The 24,732-nt window shown below is 41.3% G+C and overlaps 1 protein-coding gene and 1 non-coding gene across 2 annotated transcripts; both read right to left on the reverse strand.

The window, feature by feature from the left end:
- Nucleotides 1–2,909: 2,909 nt before the first annotated feature.
- On the reverse strand, nucleotides 2,910–24,433 carry cct6a (chaperonin containing TCP1, subunit 6A (zeta 1)). Its single transcript, XM_052035382.1, has 14 exons — nucleotides 24,092–24,433; nucleotides 23,150–23,213; nucleotides 22,219–22,353; nucleotides 20,171–20,344; nucleotides 17,744–17,847; nucleotides 14,492–14,602; nucleotides 12,775–12,934; nucleotides 11,874–11,956; nucleotides 10,327–10,423; nucleotides 8,963–9,110; nucleotides 6,687–6,820; nucleotides 6,262–6,364; nucleotides 5,780–5,852; nucleotides 2,910–3,291 (listed from the first exon to the last, which is right to left on the reverse strand). Exons 1-14 carry the CDS (start codon nucleotides 24,226–24,228, stop codon nucleotides 3,219–3,221), a joined length of 1,596 nt encoding a protein of 531 aa, XP_051891342.1. The 5' UTR covers nucleotides 24,229–24,433; the 3' UTR covers nucleotides 2,910–3,218.
- On the reverse strand, nucleotides 19,676–19,802 carry LOC127581538 (small nucleolar RNA SNORA15). The gene has a single exon (XR_007957965.1). It is a non-coding gene; the product is annotated as a small nucleolar RNA SNORA15 (small nucleolar RNA).
- Nucleotides 24,434–24,732: the final 299 nt, after the last annotated feature.

Consider the following 24,732-nt stretch of genomic DNA (forward strand, 5'->3'; position numbering starts at 1 on the left):
CTCCTCTGTTGGAATGTGGATTATCCCCAAGACATCCCATTAACTATCTCAAGTTCCAAAGTCTTCATGTCTTTCTCCACAGTAAAAACAGGAGAAATATTCATTGAGGACCTTGCCCATCTTCTGTGGCTCCACACAAAGAAGTCCACTTTGGTCTTTGAGGGGCCTATATTATCTCTGGTTATTCTTTTTCCCTTACTTATAAAATCTCTTTAGATTCTCCTTAATCATCTCTGTGAAAGATATCTCATGTTCCCTTTTTTGCCCTGATTTGCTTTAGTATATTCCTGCAGCCCCTATACTCCTCCAGGGATTCACTTGATCCCAGCTCCCTGTACCTGACCCATGCCTCCTCCCATTTCCTGACCAGACCCTCAATATCCCTTATCATCCAGGGTTCCCTACTCCTGCCAGCCTTACCCTTCACTCTAACAGGAACATAAAGACCTTGAACTCTCATTATTTCACTTTTAAAAAGGCTCTCACTTGCCAGACATCCCTTTTTCCACAAACAACCTACTCCAATCAACTTTTGCAAGTTCCTGTCTAATACCATAAAAAATTTGCCTTGTCCGAAACTTAGAACATATACTTGTGGACCAGATCTGTCCCATTCCATAACTAATTTGACACTAAAATTAGTAATAGCTTCTTCCCAAATTTCCATCAATTCCCCTCCCCCCAGATTCTATCACTCACCACACAGAGGTAATTTACAGTGATCAATTTACCTACCAAACCCACGTGGCTCTGGGGAGAACATACAAGTTCTACATACAGATCGCACCTGGATCACTGGGCTTGTAAACACTGTGTCACTTGTGGTAGAGTGAATACTGTTGACAGTTCAGATTTCTTTTCCCCCCTGGGATTGCTGGGGAGGATGGAAGTTGTCCTATGTGGACAAATTAAGTAGACTGGGTCTGTACCCTCAGGAGTTCAAAAAAAGGTGGTCTCCTTGAAACATACAAAAACCTCTGGTTCTATACACCTGGCAATGTCTCCAAATAAGAAGTCATTCAGAATAAAATTGTTTTTTGGCTTCTGAACATTGAACAGCACAGGAACAGGCCCTTTGGCCCACAACGTGTGCCAAGCATGATGCCAAATTAAACTAATCCCTCAACAACAAACAATCTGCAGGAAGGACTCAGCGGGTCAAGCAGCAACTGTGGAAGGAAAAGAATTATTGGCATTTCAGGTCAAAACCCTGCATGAGGACTGAGAGTGGAGAGATGAGATGGCCAGTAATAAAGAGCAGTGGTCAGAAGGGATTCTGAGGCAATTGGTGCATTGAGGAGGGCTGTAAGATGACAGGCAGGCAGTACCAGGTAGGGGACATGAGCAGGGCTGGAGTTGGGAGACGGCAAGGTGAATGATAGATGGTGGATGGTAAATTAATCCCTCCATTTCCTGCATATTCATGTGCCCGTCAAAAAGTCTCTTTAACATCTTCATATCTACTTCCAATACCACTCCTGGCAGTGCATTCCAGGCACTTGTGTAAAAAAAAACTTGCTCTGCAATTCCCTATAAACTTTCCCCTCTCTCAGCTTAAATCTATGTCCTCTATTATTAAACATTTCTACCCTGGGGAAAAAAAAGATTCTAGCTGCCTACCCTATTTATGCCTCTCATAACTTTATAAACTATCAGGTCTCCCCTCAGCCTCCAACACTCAAGGAAACAATCCAAGTTTGTCCAAAGCCCTCCTTATAGTTCATATCCTCTAATCCAGGCAGCATCCTGGTGAACCTTTTCTCCACCCTCTCCAAAGCCTCCACAATCTTCTTGTAATGGGGTGACCAGAACTGCATGCAATACTCAAAAAGTGCAGCCAAACCAAAGTTTTATACAGCTGCAGCAGAACTTCCTGACTCTTATCCTTGGTGCCCTAATCAATGAAAGCAAACATGCAGTACACCTTTATCACTACCTGCTTGCATTGTTACTTTCAGTGAACTATGGATTTGGACCCCAAGATCCCCTTGTACATGAGTGCTGTTAAGGGTCCTGCTAAGACATCTTTTGTTGCATGCATAGTAGCAAGACATCTCTTGTACTGTTACAGGAGCTGAAAGAACAACACCTTGACTGGTACACGGCTATCACTGATACCATGGGTTAGATAAGGACAGCCAATAGGTGGATTCTTCTTCAGCAGTCTCTCAGCATAGAGGATGATTTGCTTCCAGTCTGCCTTAAAAGAGGTTGGTTAAACTAGAGCAAGTATTAGTTCCACCTCAGGCTTAACTGGCTGCCTGCTTTATACCTTCCTGTTTAAATACCAGGATTCCCTTTCCCTAACTGAGCTAGCTAGAATGCAGGCATATTTATTAGCTTCCCAGAAGAGATTTAGCCTAGCCTTACCCAGTTACAAGCGACAAAAGCAGCTGCTTTTAGAGACATGCTGTACCGAACTGTTGAAACTCAAGTCAGAATACCGCTTCAACTTCTTTCCAATCACAACAACTTGACCACTACCTACCTCATAATAGTGGTCGGAATAATGCTTTTATGCAACTAAATCCCTATCTTTAACTTCCACTGACTAACATATTGTTCCCAAAATGCTAGTTTACTAAGGGCTATACTGGACTCACAGGGCCACGCAGGTATAAGATCTAAAAGCGACCCTGCAGGGCTCAAGAATACAGTAAAACTTCCAAAATACTCAAGTGCTTGTTAGCTGATCTGACACAGAAGAAGTGATTAAAATCATCATACCACCTCTGGTTTAAAAGGCTTAACTGAAATATCTTCCACATTGGTTGGGACACTAGGTGAACAAATCAAGGATGTTACCCACAGATCATCCCGCACGAGACACAGCAATACATTAAACAAACTGTAAAGAGATGGAAGAAACTTGCAACTTGTAGAGTTCTACTAACACACAGATACACAAATTTCATTTGCAAAATGACCAAGTTTATTGAGGGCTTGAATACAAAGATTAGGAAACCAAACTGTTTAATTGAATGCAGGATACAAAATTCATCATAAATAACCATGAAACATGAATGCATGTCTTACTGCTAAATCACCTAAATGGCTTGGTGAAACTGCACCTTGCCTCTGCATTTTTTTTTACAGCCACAGAATGGAAAGCCTCAACATTAGTTATACTTATTTTGGAGCAACTTCAGTCAGCTGTATTATAGTTGATATGCTGGACTCTGAGAAAAGTCTGCTATCAAAAGTACTCCATTCCTCATTTAGCCTTTCAGTGATGACATTCCAGCTCGCATTATTTCATCAACAAGAAGAATATTGCTGGCAATTACAGTACTGAAAAACAATTTGAAAAAAAATCTCAGTACAATTTAACAAAATCAAATATGCACAGTTGAAAAAATCCCAATCAATTTAAAATCATTGACTTCATCATTGAAATCACAATTTCACATCATGGAAAAATGTGAATACCCATGAAGAAGTTCTTGGCATGAGTATGCACCTTCAATTTGCCTCAGACAGGGATAATCTATTAACTATGTATACCGTAGGTCTTAAGGTCTGCATTTTAAAGCCTCAGTTTGAAGTGCAGAACATGAGCATTTTAGATCAATATCATCCATTCAAAACCAAACATCAAAAATCTACATTTTTAAACTTGAGTTTATAATTCTCTTCAAATACTTTAGCTGGAACAGCAGTCTCCCCATCCACTATCTAAATGTTGCCTCATTAAACCAACGCAGTGCCTTACCTGCAATATTTTTTTTAAATCGGCATCATTAGTGCTGTTGCAAAAGCACAACCTTGCCATCGTAGAAAATGTGGTCAAAAAAAAGTGAATTGCTCAGTTGACCAAATAGGTAAAAACTATTCTGCTTCAAGAGTGCCAAGTTCTGCTGCAGGATCAGCCTCATTTGGGTTTCAGGATTGTTCTACAGTCACCAATTCAGCAAATACAACAATCCCCCTCAAGCATCACTGCTATGACAGCATGCTGGTAGTCATTAGGAAAGAAACTGAAAGGTAACTCTGCTGTTCACTTCTACATGTTTCTTACAAAGTCCACTAGTGGCACAACTTCCACATCTTAAGGCGCAGTTTAAAAGTCTTGTTTAAATTGTTTTTACACACAGCATTGCTCATCCTTTGAAGAACAAGACTGAGAATCAAGATGCAAAAAACACTTAAGACTTCCAAACTGAACCAAGCAGCTTCCCGATTCACCAGTGTTCATTCCTTCAAAAATAAAAAAACTCAGCCCGTGAGAGGTTCAGATAACCTTTTGCTAGATTGCACTTCAATGTGATTCTAATTGACCACGGTGCTCGATGAGAGTGGAGCCATGGATATTGTCTACATGGATTTTAGTAAGGCATTCTATAAGGTCCCTCATGGTAGACTCATCCAGAAGATTGCAATGTATGGGATCCACAGCGACTTGGTAGCTTGGATTCAGAACTGACTTGCCCACAGAAGACATGGTAGTGGTCAAGGATCTTATTCTGGCTGGAGGTCCATGACTAGTGTTCTGCAAGGATCTGTACTGGGATCTCTGCTGACTGATGTATATAAAGAACTTGGATGAAAACATGGATGGGCGGGTTAGCAAGTTTGCAGATGACACAAAGATTGGTGGCGTTGTGGATAGTGTAGAAGGTTGCTACAGGATAAAGATCAGTTGCAGGTATGGGCAGAGAAATATCAGATGGAGCTTAATTCAGGCAAGTGAGGATTGCATATTAGTTAGAGGGCATATGCTGTAAGAGGTTGGGATGTCTTCTGTGGAGCAGCAGAGGCCAAGGGGAGACCTGATAGAAATTTATAAAATCATGAGAGGCATAGTTCTTTTTCCCCAGGATTGGAATGTCCAATACTAGAGAGTATGCATTTAAGGCAAAAGGGGGGACATTCAAAGGAGATATGGAGGCCAAATTTTTTGTTTACACAAAGAGTGGTGGGTGTCTGGAATGTGCTGCCAGGGCTGGTGGTGCAGGCAGATATGCTAGAGGTGTTTAAGAGGCCCTTAGATAGGTGCATGTATGTGCAGAATGGAGGGATATGGACCATGTGCAGGCAGAAGGGATTAGCTTAATTAGTTCAACACAACACTGTGGGCCACAGGGCCTGTTTCTGTGCTGTACTGTTTTATGTCCAATCTTTCAATAGTTCTTGTGGTTAAGTCAAGGAGCCCTGATACATTGAGTACCATTTATGTCCTGCTGTGAGGAGACCTCACTGGCAGGATGTACCCTATCCAGCTAATGTCTCACTTCCAACTCCTGAAAATTTACTTTCTGCAAACTTCAGATGCAGCAAAGCCCTTTAAGCTAACTGAAAGCTTCATGCTGTGATAACCACTTCCAAAGAATAATTTGAAACTGATGGTAACATTCAGCCTCGTGTAGAAAATTAAAATATACCCATCAACATGCTCTGGGATTATAAACTCTAAACCCAAATCACAGATGGACAGTCAATGTTCCTAGTTTCCCTAATTAAGTCACTTTCTCCAATTCATCCAATGTCATGGAAATCCCTAAACAAATTCCCATCTTCCCTGTGATGCTAACAAAAATGGTAGAGAAATAATAACCCATCTTTACAAAGTGTGAATTAGATAGGTCCAAGCAGTGGCAATATTGTGCATCTTGTGAACAAGTACCAAGCCAAAGGTCATGCAGGGATTAATTTACCTAATACTTGCATGATGAGCACCTTCAATATTTGGACACTCATGCACAGGAGTCAGTGTCATTAGCAAAAACAAAAACTATTAACACAGGACAATGACAAGATCAGGTTTATTTCTGTCACTTACCATGAATGAAGCAGCTGTTTTTTGACATTATAATTGTCCCAAACTCCAGCTTCTCCAGCTAGCATTGGTTCACCTGCAAAATGATGGTGCATAAATACTGTTGCTTAGTCAGAACACAGAGACAAGCCCTTTGGCACAACTCATCCAAGATGCCCATTTAAGCTAGTCACATCTGCCCACATTTGACCCAATGCCACTGAACCTTTCCATTAACCAAGTTTGAATTTAAATTCTAAAGCTAAAGCAAATTTCAAGAAACAGTTAAAAGTACCAAGACACCCTACATTATGCATTTCATTTTATATGTATTACATCAATTCTCCATAGAGCTCAGAAACAGGGCCTTCAGCTCACCCTTTACATTATCTCATTCTCCCTATATACCATCAACTTTACCCTCCACCCCAGATTCCACCATTCATCTACACAATAGGGGCAATTTGTGGTGGTCAATTAACCTGCTGAACCATGTGCTAACTTACCAGTGTTCAAGTCTACTCCAGCAAGTTGACTGCATTTAGAGTATTCTGTCTGAATTTTTACGAGCGTCTCTTGAGGGTCATATCCCGAATTTTGTGCAAGAACCTGAAACAAACAGTGGCTGATTATTTGCTGTACAAGTACATCAATGTGAACAGTGCCGTATCTCAGAGGCTAAAAGGATGGCAACACAGCAATGCATAGCCAAAAAAACATTTTGACATGGAAAAGAGCACAGCAAAGTACAATATTCTGCACATTCCTTAATTACTTTAAAAATAGGCATTTATAGGAAGCAATCTTGTTAGCAAGCAGTTATCAGGAAATACAATTCCAATTTGAAGCAGGAAGGATGTAATCGAAGTCCTCCCATAAACACCAGCATTTGAAAATATGTTCAGACATACAATGTCTGAGAGGCTCTTACCTTGGGAATAATCAAAAGAGCATCTGCAAATGCTTGCACTCCCAACTGTGCTCTGCCCTTTACATTAGCCTTGTGTTTGATCAGAGCATCTGCTACAGCAACTTCAAATGCACCTGCACCTGGCACTACACATCCTGAGACAAAGTTAAAAAATTATTTTATCATTTTAGTCAGGTTGAAGTTTTAATATAAGTTACAAACATTTGAGAGTTGGCTCACTAAATGCCTCAATGGTCAATTATGGTTTGTTGAAACAATAACCACAAGAAAAGGAATGTGGCATAAATGAAGATGCAGCAATAATAAACTTGCTATTAGACAAAGACACCATGAAATTGGAAAGCACAGTTTCCTGTACATTATCTATAAACAAGGAAAGAGTTGTTTATAGCTCATCAACCAGGTGAAGATTTCTGCCATTAGTACATTTTCAGGCAGCAAATTCAAGACTACACCATCCTGTGTTCCTTGTCAAAACAACTCCCTCTGGTGCAATCTCCAACATGATTACTGTACACAGAAATCATGGTAGTGGTACAACTAGAGCTCCAGAGTTTTGGTATAACCATCCTGCACATATTCTACTCATAAGTATCCCATCTGCTTTTTTAATTGTGTTAACTACTGTCCAAGTTAGGATCATCTTCTTTAGAATGAAGGAGATTGAGAGGGCATTTAAGTGAGATGTATAAAATTGGGTTATCCAGACTGACTTGTCATTCAATTTGCCAGCACCAGTTAGTCCAGTAACAGATGGCAAGAAAAAATAAATCAGTGAAGACAGACTGTGTATAAAATTATGAGGGAGTTAGATAAATAGGAAAGACCTATTCTCAGCAGAGAAGTCAAAAGCTGGAGGGATAGGCTTAAAGTAACTGGCAGGAAGATTAGAAGTGAGATGCAAGAAAGTACCATCACCCAGAGTGTAGGGGCTGGAATTCACTGCCTGAGGTGGGGGATAGTGAAACTCTCAAATTTAAATTGTACTTGGATATGTAATTTAAGATTCTTGACCTGTAGGACCAAAGACCAAGTGCTGGAAGGTTAGACCGGGACTGTCGACCACCAGACACAACAGGTCAATCTAATTTTCATTCCATTATTTAAAAATATATGCTTTAGTCAAGTAATCGGCAGGATTTGTTAAAGGCCATTTCTGGCTAAGTGGATTGATTTCTTTAAGTAACAACCTAGATAACATGTTTGATGTGAAAAAGCTTGATAAAATCTATATAGCCAAGGCCTTATGTAGCGGACTAATCAAAAAAGTATCCAAGGAACAGTGGCAAGTTGGATTCAAAACTTTTTCAGTAGAAGCAATGGACAGCAACTTTATTTCCTCTTTTAAAAAAAAATCAGTTTCCAGTGGAATTCCAGAAGGTTCAGTGCTTGGTTTCTTGTCAATTGCTATGTATACACAAATAACAACCTTAATTGTTAGAGCAATGATTTAGAAGTTTGCAGATGATGCTAAGACTTGTCGTTCAGTTAGTAGCAGGGGTAAAACCTAAACAAAGACATCTGCTGGACAGAATGTGACAAATAGAATCCAACTAATGAGAGGACACACATTTGGAGATGTAACTAAGATAAAGGAAAACCTATCAGATGATTACAGAGATGAGAGAGCACTTGCCAAAAGTGGTCAAGGTGACACAATAGAACACAGAAGCAAGGTTATGCTAGACCTGCAGAAAGTTCAGGAGAGATAGAAATTGACTGGAGATCAAAAGGAGATTTACAAACACACAAGAATTTTATCCAATAGGAAAGGTTGACTGGAGACATTTTCTTTCCAGAAAGTGTCTCGAGGGAGATTTAATTCTGTATAAAAATTGAGAGGCAAAGGCAAAATGAAATGGAAGAACCAAATTCCTTTAGTGGAAGAATAACCAGGGGAAAATAAATGTTAATAGGTAGGGTTAAAGGGTTGGTCAGGAGAAGGGTTTTCACGCAGGTGTAGGGATCCACAATCATTGCCTGAAAGAGTAGAAGCCGTCGCCGTATTTGAAGTACTGAAGTGGTTTAGCCTACAATGTAATGGACCAAGAATTGGAAAACAGAATTAAGCTGGATAGCTCTTTGGTTGACACGGCTTTCAGTACAATAAATTTTATAACCCATTATAAACAGATGTAGTTATTTGAACGCGTTTACCCATTCAATGAGACAATACTGATCCAAGACTCATCCAAGTTTACCATTCCAATGGAGATCAATTGCAACTTCCCATTTAGCTTAAAATTCCTTCATTCATGTAAATTAAAATCACTTGCCATCCTCAATGGCGTTCTTTACTGCACGCAGACCATCACGCACAGCATCTTTGATTTGTGTTAAAGTGTGCTTGTTTGGACCCTTCAGCAGCAGTGTCACTGACCGTGGATTGTCGCACTGCTCAACAAAAGTGAACTTTTCTTCGCCCTGTATTTAAAAAAAAGTCAAACCCTTATGGAACATGTGATCCAAATCCCAACACAAATAAGATATAAAATTAGTTGTCCAAGAATTCATGATATACATCTCTCCTCCTCACTGAATACCTTTCCTCATTTACATGCTCTGAGAAAGCAAACAGATTTACATCCCATCTGAAAGATGATACCCGACCGACAATATAGCATTCCTTCCATAGTACAGCCAAGGCCATGGCCTCTAGCCCCGAAATAAGGTTTGAATCCATAACCCGATTCAGCATTCAAAACCTATGAACAGCACCACAATTTAGAACTTTTGCAGATGACATGCTGGACTTTAGAACATTGAGATGGGACTTAATTGAAACAAGATCCTATGGGATCTACATAGGGTGGATGTGAAGAGGACATTTCCTCTTAAGAGGCAAAGTGGGAGTCACTGTTTAAAAGTGGTAACCCATTCAAGACACGTTACATTTTCTTTTTTGGCGGGGGGGGGGGGGGCGTTCAGCAGTCTTTGGAACTCTTCCTCAAAGGGCACTGGAAGCAGAGTCTTTGAATGTTTAAGGCAGAGACTGACGTCAAAAAAGCCAGCTGGTTTCTGCAGGTACTCAATGAAGGTTACAATCACATTAGCTGTGTTCTCTTAAGTGGCCGAAGAGCCCCTTCCTGCTCATGATTCACATGTCCATATCACAAGCAGTCACAGGAAACTGATGTTAAAGTCTTTGTTTTGAAGAAGGGGGAAATATCATGAATATTGGCTACACACTCTGGACCAACAAAAAAGGGCGGTCTTCAGTAATCTGTTCTATTGTTTGCTTCTTGTTGTTTTAGTAGGCTGGGATTGAGTTTCCATTAGCATATAAAACTAGAGTTACATCTACCCTTTTCAGGGTTATTTATATATTTCATGTCAAGATCATTTCTGTTTGCTTGGGACATTGTTCTTTACAAGTAAACAGTGTGGACAAGGGCAAGGGTACACGTAGGTTTCTCGGTTTGGAGCCACAATCCTGACATACTTTCCTTCGTGCAGTGGATGAAATGTGATGAGAATGCAGTGATGCAATCAGAAGGCAAAGGGGTCTATCTATCTAATATTACATGGTGCGAAGTTCACTAGTGGACAACCATAAACTTCAGCACTCCAGTTATGCTGCAGCATGAACCAGCAAATTAATTTTAATAATTCAGGGAACAACATGACTAACAACACCTACCAAAGAATGCTCATACACAAGTCCAGCATGTCCCAAGCATTCTGGGGTGAGGTCCTCCACAGAATTCATGGCAATGCCTCCACAAGCAAGTGTCAACCTGAAATTAAAGTGGATATTAGCTCATTGACATTCAGAAGCTTATTAATTTTCATTTGATCTAGGTTCATGTCTTTAAATTCAAACTGCATTGGTTTTTATATGCTTTTACATTGATAAATACCCCAAAGCACTTTAACCAAGAGGTATTACATGAAACAGATTTTAGTGGCAATCTAACATTAGGTCAATGTTTGAAAGAGTAGTCAAAAAAGAGTTGAGGGAGAAAATGTAATGCTATGAAGCACTTCAAAGTCCCAAACTGCCTCAGTTTAAGGCCAAAAGCCATGAAATATTTTGGGATATGGAAGATACTAAGCACAAGGAATTGAAATACACCTTTTCCTGACAAAAGCAGGCAAAGTTCAAAATATTTTCTGTTTACCAAAACCAAGTATAGCTCAAAGAATCACCCAGACATACTAATAGCATCCAGATTCTTGGAAAGGATTGTTATTTCAGTCACCATGATCTTTTTTGCTCAACTTTACTTGACATAGTTATAAACATAATTGGTATTGGTTTATTATTGTCACTTGTACCGAGGTACAGTGAAAAGCTTGTCTTACAAACCGATCGTACAGGTCAATTCATTACACAGTGCAGTTACATTGGGTTAGTACAGAGTGCATTGATAAAATTTAAAAATGTAGAATGATTATAGTAAGGGTAATGAGTAGATCTGTAGAGAGCAGCTTGCAACGCGTCGCCACACTCCGGCACCTGAAAAAAATCCTGCAAATACATGCGAAGTCAGGTATTAACAATGGAGAGAAACTGCTTAACCTTTTCTCTCTCTTCACTGATGCCATCCAAGTGCCGATTATTTCCAGTATCTGTGACTATGGTTCAATTTTGATTTGTGCAAGCATCATTCTGTGGTAATGTGTCATTCTTAGATTCCCAAAATCACAGGATGTGCAACTATTTGCAGATGTTCTGTCAGTTATTTTCAAGTAATTTAATCTTTGTCTCAAATCCAAGTTTTGATATGCTAGACTCTACACAACTGCAAGGATGCTTCCAACAACTGTGAATCACAACAAGAAGGATTGGTACAATTTTCCCCATCTGTGAGCTTTGATACATTGCCAGGTGGCAGAAAGTTAGGGGACCCAGTATCATATTTAAATAACTATTTTCTTCCAAACTGGAGAGCATGGGTCCTAAAGTTGAAAAATAGCACTCCTACAAAAATGGGCTTTTATTCCAAGCTTATAGTTGAAGCAGGAAATGGTAGTGGGTGAATAGGAAAGGGGGAAGACTGAGCAGCAAGTGCAAGTAGAATAAATCCACAATGGACTGCAGCAAAAACATCTGGCAACCTCTGGCTTACTGATTCCACCAAAGGCTTGAATTACTTCCAAACTTGACCTCAAGGTATCTTGTTTCTGTTTGCCAAGGAGCATATCCAGTCAATGACCCATACAGAGAATCACGTTTTGACTAACCTCTCCATGTTTCTTCGCTTTGCTCTTCTCAGTGCCACAATGCCTTCTTTTGCAAATGCATCCAACGATAATGGATCAACACCCTGCAATATTAAAATTAAAAGCTCTTCATTCAAATTGAATCAAAGCACAGAAACAGGTCCTTTGGCCCCCAAGTTCACACCAACTATCAAGCACCATTTACATGAATCCTATTTTGTTCTCACAAGATTCACTTTAACTCCTGCCAGATTCTACTATTCAGCTACACTCGGGGTGAAAAGTAACCTGACAATCCATACATCTTCATGGTGCAAGGGGAAACTGAAGCACCTACAGCCACAGGGAAACATTCAAACACCACTGGAGATCAGAATTGAACCTGGATTGCTAGAGGCTGTGGGGCAGAAATTCCATTAGCTGCACCACTGTCTCCTTTCAGAAAATCAAATTTCCAAAGACATACCTGCAGGAGAGAATTAATTTAAAGCTTGCTGTAAATTCAAGTTAGAAATAAGCACAATCAATAATATTTAGTTAGACACCGCTTCAAGTGCTTTGGATTATAGTCACCTGATAGTAGGAAGCAAAACTGCTAAACATTCAGGTACACATATTACTCCCTCCACCCAAAATAAAAACCATCACAAACAATTTTATAGGTGAAAGTTAACTTTTATATTTGTATTCAAATGTCAAAAATTGCTCAAGCTGAGAGGCAAATTAATATTCAGAGTTTAAGATTCAGGCATTAGGAAAACTCTGTCCAGTATACATGCTGTAGTCTCATGTTCAGTAGCAACCGCACTAAAATGTGAAAGTGGCCAATTCAAACTGTTCTGCAGTGAGGATCCAAAACTCTGCCCGGCTGCCCTGTGACACACAGAAGTTTTAAAAACAGTTTATTGAATGAAACATTTACCTTTTGATTAATTACTACAAATCCTTTTTTGGTATCTCCACAAACTTTTCTCTTCAGTGCTATGATTTTATTAACTCTGTCTTCAATGAACTTTCTCTCTGCTTGCACGAATTTTTCCCTCTCATCAGCACTTTTATAGAAGAATCCAGAATTTACTTCTCTGTGTACAAATAAAAATGGCTGGTTATTGCAGAACATTTTACAGGTTAAATTCTATTAAACCTTAATCAGTAAAATTTGAAATTATTTAGCTTCATTTTGACAATCTTCATCAGGTATCATTTTGATTTTTTGTTTATATAGCTAAAACATTTTCCTCAGGCCAACAGTTTCATGGAACATCACTGGGAAACATCAGCTCAACTCTGACATCCATACCTGTACACCGGAATGTGAAATAACAGACAAGCTGAAGGCCAGAATACAAGAACTTGGCTAAAGGCTGCTCAGTCATGATTGGCATCAGTGTAAGTGATAGTTCACTTATGTTTGCGATTCCTAGACTTTTATGAATTTTATTGCTGAATTATTTAAATTTTAACAATTTGTAAACAGCTTCATGATGTGCTATGTATTCCTTTGCCTTGTTTAACCTCTAATCAATTTTGCGCCTCCAACACACTGCTAATTCTGGTGTCATCTGCAAACTTCAAGACCAAATAATTGATTAACTCAAGGTATTGGATCTAGTATCAAGCACTGCAGAACCTCACTGCATTTTGCCCTCAGGTCACTGATAACTCTGTCCACCAATGTTTTGCTTTCTGCCACCATGCTACTTTTTGTTTTTTTATATATAAATGATCATACTGATAAAGAATTTTCTCTCAAACAACTTGCTAAAATCCATGCAGACATCAAATGCATTATCCTCATCATTCCTCATTATGTCTAAATTCACTGTCACAATCTACCCTCAGATTAATGCTGTCCTTGATTAAAATATGATCCTTCACAATTAAAGTTTTCACTCAGCACCAATCAGACAGACTGGCCAATAATTATTTGGTTCAGGATTTTCTTACTGTCCAGGACATCCTTTTTATTCTGTTACTGTGACAGAACTAAAACAAAGTTAATGGAGCAAAGTCAAATCTGCACTGCATGGAGTAGCTTCCAGTGACCCAAAAAGTGCTACTTTAATTAGAATAATACAAGCAGCTAATGTGCAATTTCAGCAAAAAAAATTTCCTTTTACTGTGCCTCTAGCTACCAACCCATCAGTTACTGGAAACCATCAGATCTCTATTTCTAGAGCACTGAAGTTCCACTCCCTCCACTCCACTCCCCCACCCCCAGACTCTCTGCACACTGATATCCCTCATCCTTCGTGCCAGTCTAATAAGCCTCCTTGGCTTTTCTCCAATGCCTTGATATCCTCAAAGTCTCCAGAATGGAACAATACTCCAGCTGAGGACTAATGAGCATTTTAGGGAGATTTAGCAGAACTTCCTTGCTTTTGTCTCCACGAGGCCTTCCCACAAGCTTTTATCCAATAGACTTGCTACACCATCTTGAAAAGATCACGTACATTCCCAAATCTCTATTCTTACCCAACTCCTGAAAAGGCATTTCCTCTTTTCAGTTAAATTCCAACACTCAATGATTCTAAATCAGAATTCCAACTCTGGTTGCAGTCAGGAAAATTGCTTCCTTACAATTATCATGGTTGTAATTCAATCTAACTTGAGGAATTGCAAAAGCTGACTCCACATACGTCTTTTCATACTCCAGTGAAATATTGCAGGTAAGAATGAATGCATTTTCCACTCTTTTCTTCATATCCGGGTGACGAGCACCATGATCCAATACTATTCCTCTCACGAGGCTGGAAAAGAAAAAAAAATTATCCTTCAATTCAGTTAACAGTGGTAATGCAGTACAATAAAATTCCAATAGTCTGACATTCAAGTGTTTTGGAAATCTTAATGGATAGGCATCTTGCTCATGGGAGCCTGTTTTGCACATTCACTTTAAACTTACCAGGTTCACTAGAAGATCTATTACGCAAATGTGTAAAGTCAAAACAAAAAAGTGAATTACATGTGTTGGGCTATTATAAAACAACTTGCAAATAGTCTGAATAATTTGCCAGTAAAGCACCAAATCCCAAAGGCACCAGATCAGTTTTACATTACATGAAATTTATCCCATAGTACAGTAACAAAAGGTCAGAGGTGTGTAAGGAAACAACCTTCAAAGCAGAGAGCAGAGTGTGAATAATATGGAAGGAAGAAAAGTGTGTTCCACAATATCAGGTCTGGGATCACAGCTCCTTACAAGTTGTGACTTTGAAGGAAACCCTAATTGGACGAAACAGTTAATATGATGGAGGACGCTAACAAATTACAGAAGGGCAGTAATAAACTTGCTGAATGGGCAAATAATTGGAAAATTATGTTCATCACAACTATATGTGCAAGGTCATACATTTTGTAAGGAAATATAGGGAGATTACATTACTTGAAAGGTATAAATCTAAGTGTGGCAGAGGAATAAAGATATTGGAGAACAAGTACACCAATATAAGCAAGGCCATTAAAGTCCAATGTTTAATTCTGAAGTAAAAGAAATGAAAAGATTAGTTATGTTAAACCTGTATAGTACCTTGCTTGGGTCATAATTATAGTTGAAATACTACATACTGAGTCCTCTGGTCACCACCTTCAAATATGGATGCATTGGAAAAAGGGCAGAAAAGATTTTAAAATTCAGAACACGTAAACAAAAGTGTTCTACTGCCTGCATAATGTTGCCTCTCTCCAGTGCCTTTTTCTCCCCCCACCACATCCAGGAACAGCTACTTTCTAACAACCATCAGGTTCTTGAACCTGCCTGGCAAAACCCTAACCCCACCTCAGCAATGGAACACTGCAGACCACCTCTTGCACTACCATGGACTTGTCTTTGATTGTGTCTGGTTTTTTTTGGACTCAGGTCTTGCTTTTGCACAGGCACAGTCTCTCCCCCCCCCACCCAATGAATGCAATAATTTTACGTATAATTTATTTTGTGTGTTGTCTGTACCTATGTGCTCATGATGCTACTGCAAGTTTTTCATTGTATTGTACCTTACCATACTTGTGCGCATGGCAAGAAACTCGACTTTATTTACAAGTATGATATCAAAAATGTGAGGGTTTACATATCAAGAAATGATGAACACAGTAGATCCTTCTCTCAAGAAAAGGAGGCTGGGGAGTCAACTTGAAGCCTTTTAAAATTAAAAAGTTTTGATTGAGTAGATCCTCAAAGAACATCTCTACTTCTGAGAGAGTCAATTCAAGGCCATCAAGAATCAAAAAAAATCCAAGGTGACATTTAGAAGAAACCTCTTTAGTGGTGAGAATGTGGAAGTCACGTTCACAAGGAGTGGTTGCAGCAAATAGCATTGATGCTTTCAGGAGAGGCTGGACAGGCACAAGGAAAGGAATAGAGGAGTGCACTAACAAACAATGGACTGATAGGATTCAGTCTTGCATCTCCCCGTAATTGTCCAATTGTCCTACTGAGAAAAGACCCTTGGTTTCTCTTTTGTATTAGCTGCTAATCTTGCCATGATCTTTGCTTTTATTACAAAACCTTGTGGCATGGGGCGGGGATGCTCATTTGGCCCTGAATCCATGCAAGGCTCCTAGTGTAACAGTCTAGCCCATTGCCCTGCTTTTTCCTCCAAATTCCAAGAGTAAAACATGCCAGGTTCATTTCAATGAAATATAAACCAACAAATGTTAAAAATATAACAGATAGGGAAGCATTTGTGGAGAGAAGCCACAGATCTAGTCATCAATTTGAAATTTAATGGACAAAAAAAAATCAGTTTTCTAAAAAGGGAAATGGAATACAACTTGCAAAGATAAAAAACAAATGCCAAAAATAGTAGGAGCATTATCTAACTGTTCCAGAAAAATACATGTAAAATACTAATTTAGAATTATGTTAATATCTACTTCATCGCTCAGGTTAGTTTTTCTGAAGTCTGATAGGACCGACTCTCATCTAATGTACATAAATGCACAAAGAATAGAGAACAAGGGGCCCAGCACCGACCCCTGCGACACCCCGCTCACCACTGATTGCCAAGCAAAGAAACACCCATTTATCCCAACTCTTTGCTTTCTACTGGCTAAGTAATCCTCGATCTACTATACACATTGTATTATGTCTTTGAAACAACCATATTAAACTGTTTGCTCCATATTTCAATAAAAACTTAAATTTGAGTATTAAAAATCCAGCTGAAGTTCCATTATGCCTTAAACTTAGTTCTAGCTCTTTCAGAATCAAGTTTATCATCACTGACATGTCATGAAATGTGTTGCTTTGCACCAACAGTACATTGCAAGACAAAGACAAAAATTACTGCAAGTTACAAAAATAAACAAATAGTGCAAAAGAGGAATAACGAGGTAATGTTCATGGACTGTTCAGAAATCTGATGGCAGAGGGGAAGGAGCTGTTCCCAAAACATTGAGTGTGGGTCTTCAGGCTCCTGTACCTCTACACGTCCTCTGGGTAGGACATTCTTTTCATGAACAAAAACTTACAAACCAGTGTAACTTTGAAGGAAGAAATAAAACAAAGTTAATCACACTACTTATTACTGAAGCAACAATCTGCTGGAGGAACTCAGCATGTCAAGCAGCATCTGCAGGATGGAAAAGAACTGTTGATGTTTTGGGTCAAAACCCTTCATCAAAACTGTTGCTTCAGGGTTCCAGCATCCGCAGTCTTTTGTGTTGTCACTTACTACTGAAAGTGTTCTCCTTAAAACACAACTCCAAAATATCTTTACAACTAACAATGCCACCCCACATATTGCAAAACGTGTTCAGATTTTGTTTTGAATTAAAACAATATTAGAGTCAGGGCTCCTTTCACATTAGTAGTCTGATACCAACTAGTAGATTGACACACATAACATCACCATATCCATTATGGCAATCAACTTTCATTTGTTAATACTCACCTTGTGTCACTCTCAGTTTTATGTTTCATCTCCATAATTTCAACCATGAAGAGATCAATGGGTTCATTTGGTTTCTTCACTGCCAGAACAGCATCCACCACAGCCTACAAGTGATCAAAACACTGTATGGTAAGACAGTTTAAATGCAACTGTGATAAAAACAAATCCAAGATTCCAGCATTGCAATAATATATTTCAGCTTTTAAACCATGAATTCTTTTCAAGCAGGTTAGATATTAGCTCAACATGGCATTTGCTTAAAGATCATGAGAGAGTTGGGACTACAGTCCTCTGCCGGTAATTGAGGTCCAATTGAAGACTGGATTTGTACAAAGATGGAAGCAACGTAATTCCATGATGCACATCTATTATAGGACCATGCCTCAGAAACATCGTATCATTCAATATTATTTGCAACTCATCCTGCATTCAACAACATTCAGGCCTGGACTGATAGCATTTGCATCACAAGTACCAGGAAAATCTATTTCCAACAAAGTTCAGCAATCTAAACTTGACATTCAACGTCATGGCAAAGGACTTGACAATGTGGCTGACTTATAACTGCTTGGTGAATACAGTCTCTCATATGTACTAGAAACAATACATGATAGCACATTTAGAATAAAACTGGATAGGCCATACATCAGCCTAGGAAATGGATTCAAGCAGGACCAAGTCTCTCTCAACTCAGTTAGCCTGGCATCCACGAACAATTGGGGATCAGCGTCCAAATCATGATAGATGTCTCACAGTTGAGTAAAGCAACAACTTGATAAAGCCGCATTCAGAGTCATGCCTACTGCCAATATCCCAGAGTACATCACAATTCCTGGATACATAGAACATAGAAAAACTACAGCACAACTCAGGCCCTTCGGCCCACAAAGCGGTGCCGAACGTTTTATGAATGGAGCAGCAGCAAGTGGTACAATTTAGAAAGCAGCATCTCTGCAAGTCTTTAACACTGACCTCAGGACAAACATCACCACCCCCCAACTTGCCTCAACACACCATATTGAGCAACTCATTGGGGGGGGGGGGGGTGGGAGGTGGGAGAAAGAGGAGGAGATAGAGAAACCAACTACAAGTAGCAAGCGTACACAATATGTTCTAGTGGGACTTCAAGATTCATCAAGTGTCCATGGTAGCACCACTACTGACCAGGCCATGAAGGATAAAGCTGCCACATTGGACCAAGAACTAAACTGAGGGATAAACCTAATTAGTGAAACAAAGCTCAATTAACCCACTGTAAAAGCATCTCTCTGTGGCTTTATCGATAGGAGTGACCACTGCACTGAACTTGCAGTGATAAAGTCCTACCTTTACAATGAGAAATCCCTTCATCTTGTATGGCTTCGTGCTAACAGGAAAGGTGAATCAAAATATGACTGAGTATGGGGCACCATCAGAAATGTACTCCTCCAGTGTTACTACAGACTAGGGCACCGACCTTTGTTCAGTAAGGAGTATAAGTACATGTTGCAGGCAACAAAAATATCTAAATACAAAATACCATCCTGCCAAAACTGCAACATTGTGTTGTGTGGTACAGTGGTGCAGCAAGTAGGGCTGCTACTTCACAGATCCAGCAACCTGGGATCAAATTTGACCTTGTTGCTTTTTGTGGAGTTTGGATGCTCTCCTTGTGGAAACATCCCAAAGACATGCTGGCAAATCACACTTCAATCCACCCTCCAAATGATTTGGAAACTGCTGCTCCTTCATCAGCCCTGGGTTTTAATCCTGAACTGCCGCTTAACAACATTCCTAAGAATCCCTTCACCAGAAGGATCGCAGGCGTGAAAGCTTTGTAAAGTGTGGGCAATAAATAAAACAGGACACACTTGTGGTCAATTTCTATACTAACTGTAGACTATGAATGTTACCACAAACGCAAGATTTAAAAATAATGTGCATGCTGTAAAATTTTGTGCTCACCTTTTGAATACTGCTATGACAAGACATAGCAACAATTTAAATCAAGGTGAAGATAATTTAGCATGATGTCTGACTGCTTTAACTACAGAAGAGCTAATGCAGAATTCAGTCATGCACCGAGCTAACATCTGGTTGTTTACTTACTCAGTGCCATTTCTGTATTGAAAACAACCTAGTTGGGCAAAACCCTTTTCAACAGCAGTAGCACCTTAAAACACCCAGCACCACTGCAAAATGTAAAGTTGCAGCAAGAGTGCAGTATTTCCACAACATGTGGAAGAAACAGATGTTTTTAAGTTGACTGGGATCACAAAGTTTCTGCAAATATTAACCAGAATACACCGTTAAAACAATTGAATGGTCTTAGTATTTAAATGACCAGAAAACCAAAAGAGCCAAAATAAAATTTAAAACTAAAAGGATGGTGGGGGGGGGGGGAAGAGAAGGGTGGTGGTGGAAGCAAAGCTTTAAGTGTGTAAATACCTCTGTTAAGATATCTGCCAATTCCCTGTGGACCTTTGTACGTAATGATGTCCTGGCAACATTGATAAGAGTCTCTCTATCCATCTCTTTGGATATTTTCACCTGCTCCAGTACCTCCAGGGCCTTTTCTTTTGCTGCTTCAAACCCTTCAGTCACAATTCTGGGATGCAAACCCTGCAAAAGAATTAAAAGTACATTCTGCTGAACTAGATCACATGTTATATTAGTCATGATGTAATTTTATTTACGATGTTTCCATCGCCTCATCCTCCATCTTCAAATAATTACTCCTAAATTTCTCCAATATGGGCATCTTGCACCTTCACAGCCGAGCTCTTGAATTCCCTCTGCACCCCTCTCCTCCAAGATGCTCCTAATCTATCCCAACACCTTACACAGTATTGATACGTTTGGTGACACTTCTAAATCATCTTGGAACACTTCAATAAATTAAACTGCTGTACATTTAATAACTTTGCTCAAATGTGAAATAGTCATTACATAACAGCAGCAAAACACCTAAACAGAAGTCAATTACAAATTTTAGCACAAAAATTCTTATAAAGAATAAACCATTTAGCAAGAATGCGGTTAAACTTTGAACTCAACCCCATGAATTCAGCTGTAAAATTAAACATCCACAGCCTCGCCCCCACGAATTCAGCTGTAAAATTAAACATCCACAGCTTCGCCATCTTAGTAATTACTTACTGATCTGCCTTACCATCTTCAATGACCCACGGACATCATTCCAAGATCCCTTTGTTCTGAATGGCATATTCCTGCTCCTACTTTTTATATAGGGCATTCCGTTTCAGTCATACAAGTTCCCCTCCCTCACCTCTACCCAATAAAATGACGACTGTATCACTATTTATACACTAGAATATTTCTTAACCTTTCCTATCAATTTGCATCTTGCTCACCTTCACCTGGACCTTCCCTTGACCTCTCTCCCCCTCCCACTTCAGGAGATAGGGTAATGATCAGCTTCCATTACAAGGTGATTTCCACTGTCCTGTTTCCTGCAAATAGCACTGGTCTACACCATCTACAGTTCTAATTGGATACGAATCTAATCTAGGGATGAAGGAGATGGAAAGCAAGGAGTGTTCTTACCCAGATCCATCATGCAAACCCCCCCAATGATCTACCCTGGCTCCTCATTCCTTTGAGATTAGGTACACTTAACTACTCATTGTATGCAAGCTTGGTTATTCAAAAGCAGGTTACACAGTCATCAATGGTTAGCATAGAAAATAAAAATCGAAGATTTAAGACTGGAAATGGAGAAAGGTTGGAGAGTGATAAGACAGGAGAAGGTAACATAGATAGGACCACAAATACATCTGGAATGCAAACATGACTTTAAATTGAGATTATTAATGATCATAAAGATAACATTTTCCACTGGAGAGTTCAAGTACGTTATATTAATTGGTATTGTCATTATTTACAATAATTCCTTAAAAGTAAATGACTCAATATCCATAATGAATGGATCATCGTGGAAACCAACCTCCAAGAACATGCCAACCTGAAAATTACACTAGTCCTAGACCCCAACCATTGCAAGTATTATAAGATACCTGATTGAAGTTTAATTAAAAGGGAACCAAAATCCACACTAAAACTTTCTAAATGGCAAGGAATGCAATTAATGTATTCTTTGGGAATAAACAAATCAGATGCAATGATCAAGTTTTAATAATATGAGGTTCCAGCATTTCCATGATACTAGTTTATCTAGATATGTCCTAACTTCTAACCAGAAAGGAAGTGCTGTAAAATATAACTGAGCAGCAAGGATTACAAGTACATAATGTCATTTATTTAGCTTAATTATACATTTTATTCCAAACCACTTCCAAGCAAAGACCATCATCGTTGTCTAGCCTTCTGATATTTTCCCCTCAGGCAACCTGTCACTGTTACAGTATGTGTTCTACAAGTGCTCCCTTCATATCCTGACCAACTGAGATATAAGTTGCATGTCACTGAGCACAGTCTGTGCATCAATTCACAAAATGTTAAATAATGAATAATACCTCTGAAATGTAGAGATCAGCCTGCTTCAGCAGCTCACCAATAATCAGCACATTGGAGGTGGTGCCATCACCAGTCATGTCATCCTGAGCTGTAGCCACTTTAGCTATTAAAGAGGCTGTTGGATGCTGTATTTGCTGTAAAAGAATTGGCATCTTAAAGCATTACTTTGCAGTTATGACCCCTACTGACATCGGTCTGCAGCCAAACATTGCTGACATTTCCCCAAAGAAACTATTAGCAGTTACCCACATTTAAGTGCATGCTATGTGATTCCAAGACTTATTGGGGGGGAGAAATGAATGACACCATTGCTGGCCACCACACAGAGATCCAACAGTGCAGTCCAGACTTGCTGAGGTCTCCAAATATTATACTACACAAAAGCCAATCAGTACCCAAGGCAGGTCAGTATGGGATCCGAATTGCCAATTTCAATTGGGATGGAAAATCATAATCTCATCTTCATCTCCACCCCTGCCTTCTGTCAAAATTTGCTGGTGGTGTTCTAGGGGTAAGGGCTCTGTACCACACCACTCAAGGTCTAACACCATCCTGACTGACCTCACCACTGGATTCAATGATTCAGAAGGGCAATGAGATCATGCTGCCACATGCAACTCAGGTTAGCAAAGGTATGCAGGAACTGGGGCAACAACACCAGGCTTTAGGCCTGGTTCAGCAGCATCAGCTAACCCATAAAGCAGATCACATTTTTCATTAGATTTAATATCACACGGTGCTTGTTAAGTATCCAACAGCCTTTTCAGAGTGTACATGTGCAGACAATAATTTTGGCTCAGGATCCTAGTAATTCACTTGGAAGTCATGCAGTAAGACTTGTTACAGTTGAAATAATACCAACCACATGCCACTTCCCATATAATAATTTGCAGCTACTCTCCGTTTATTTCTGGTCACCGAAACACTTACCATTTCACGCAACAGCACGTTGCCATCTTTGGTTAGCTTGATATCTCCAGCACCAGAAACCAGCCTGAGGAAAGAATTGGGAACAAAGGAGAAGTTCAGTGCGGTGGAGCATCCGCGCAGGAACACTGGGGACCGAATGAAGGTTCAGAATCAGAGCCGATGTGAATCGCGTCCGGACCCGGACCGCCGGCCGGGCACAGCACCCTCTGCGCGTCTGCCTCCTCCCCGCCCCACCTTGCGCATCCAACCCAGCACAGACCCTCTCCCCTCCCACCCTACCGCAACCACCACCCTCCCTCCCTCCTCCCACCCCAACCCAGCCACCACACTCCCCGTCACCCCCCTCCCTCCCCCCTCACCCACCGCGTCCACCACCCCCTCCTCCCACCCCAACCCAGCCACCACCCTCCCCCCTGTCACCCCCCTCCCTCCCCCCCTCACCCCCCTCCCTCCCCCCCTCACCCCCCTCCCTCCCCCCCTCACCCACCGCGTCCACCACCCCCTCCTCCCACCCCAACCCAGCCACCACCCTCCCTCCCTCCCCCACCCACCGCGTCCACCACCCCCCTCCTCCCACCCCAACCCAGCCACCACCCTCCCCCCACCCCAACCCAGCCACCACCCTCCCCCGTCACCCCCCTCCCTAGCCCAGCCACCACCCTCCCCCCACCCCAGCCCAGCCACCACCCTCCCCCCACCCCAACCCAGCCACCACCCTCCCCCCACCCCAACCCAGCCACCACCCTCCCCCGTCACCCCCCTCCCTAGCCCAGCCACCACCCCCTCCCTCCTCCCTCCTCCCTCCTCCCTGCCGTCACCCCTCCCTCGTCCCACCACCCCTTTCCCCTCCCACTCCCAAACCACCGTTCCCTCCACCCACCCACCCTCCCCCCCGCCACCATTACCCGCCCCTCCCCCACTCCCCTCCCCCACAATACTTACATTTTCATTGTACCTTTCGGCCCTAAGTTGGTCCTCAGCACATCCTGCAGCCCCCGGGCGGCGCTGATGTTGACGGCCAGGGCAGCCTGGGCCCTCGCCACCTCGGCCTTGGGGTTTAACGCTTTGATGGCAGCCATGCCGACCACGAGGGAGCCCACAGCAGCACCGAGCGCACTCACCGGCCCGACTGACGGCGCAGCTCGCCCGGCCCGCCACCATTGGCTGAGCCGCCGGCACACGCCTCTCTGTATGGTCAGCCGGCACGTCAATCACGGCTGCGGGGGTGGGCTCCGAAAGTGAGGAAACCAGGGAGGCTGGAGGATATCCCGCCTTCGCCGCGCTGATTGGTTGGTGTGTCTGGACTCGGCATTTCAATGGTGAACGGCCCTGTCGATCATCGTGCTCGCATTCTGACGTCGCCAACTGGCCGGTAATCACGTTAGCCATCGATTCAACGAATCTTCTGGAAGGTGCTGGAAGCTTCCTGCGCAGCGTCGCTAGAGGGCCGAGCGGCCACGGCCATAGCTGCGGCCCCCGCCCGCCCCCGGTGTACCGGCCGCCCCGCCCGCCCGCCCTCGGTGTACCGGCCCCCCCCGGCCCCCGCCCGCCCTCGGTGTACCGGCCCCACCGGCCCCCGCCCG

Source organism: Pristis pectinata, chromosome 21 (assembly GCF_009764475.1).
Source record: "Pristis pectinata isolate sPriPec2 chromosome 21, sPriPec2.1.pri, whole genome shotgun sequence".
Classification (NCBI taxonomy): domain Eukaryota; kingdom Metazoa; phylum Chordata; class Chondrichthyes; order Rhinopristiformes; family Pristidae; genus Pristis; species Pristis pectinata.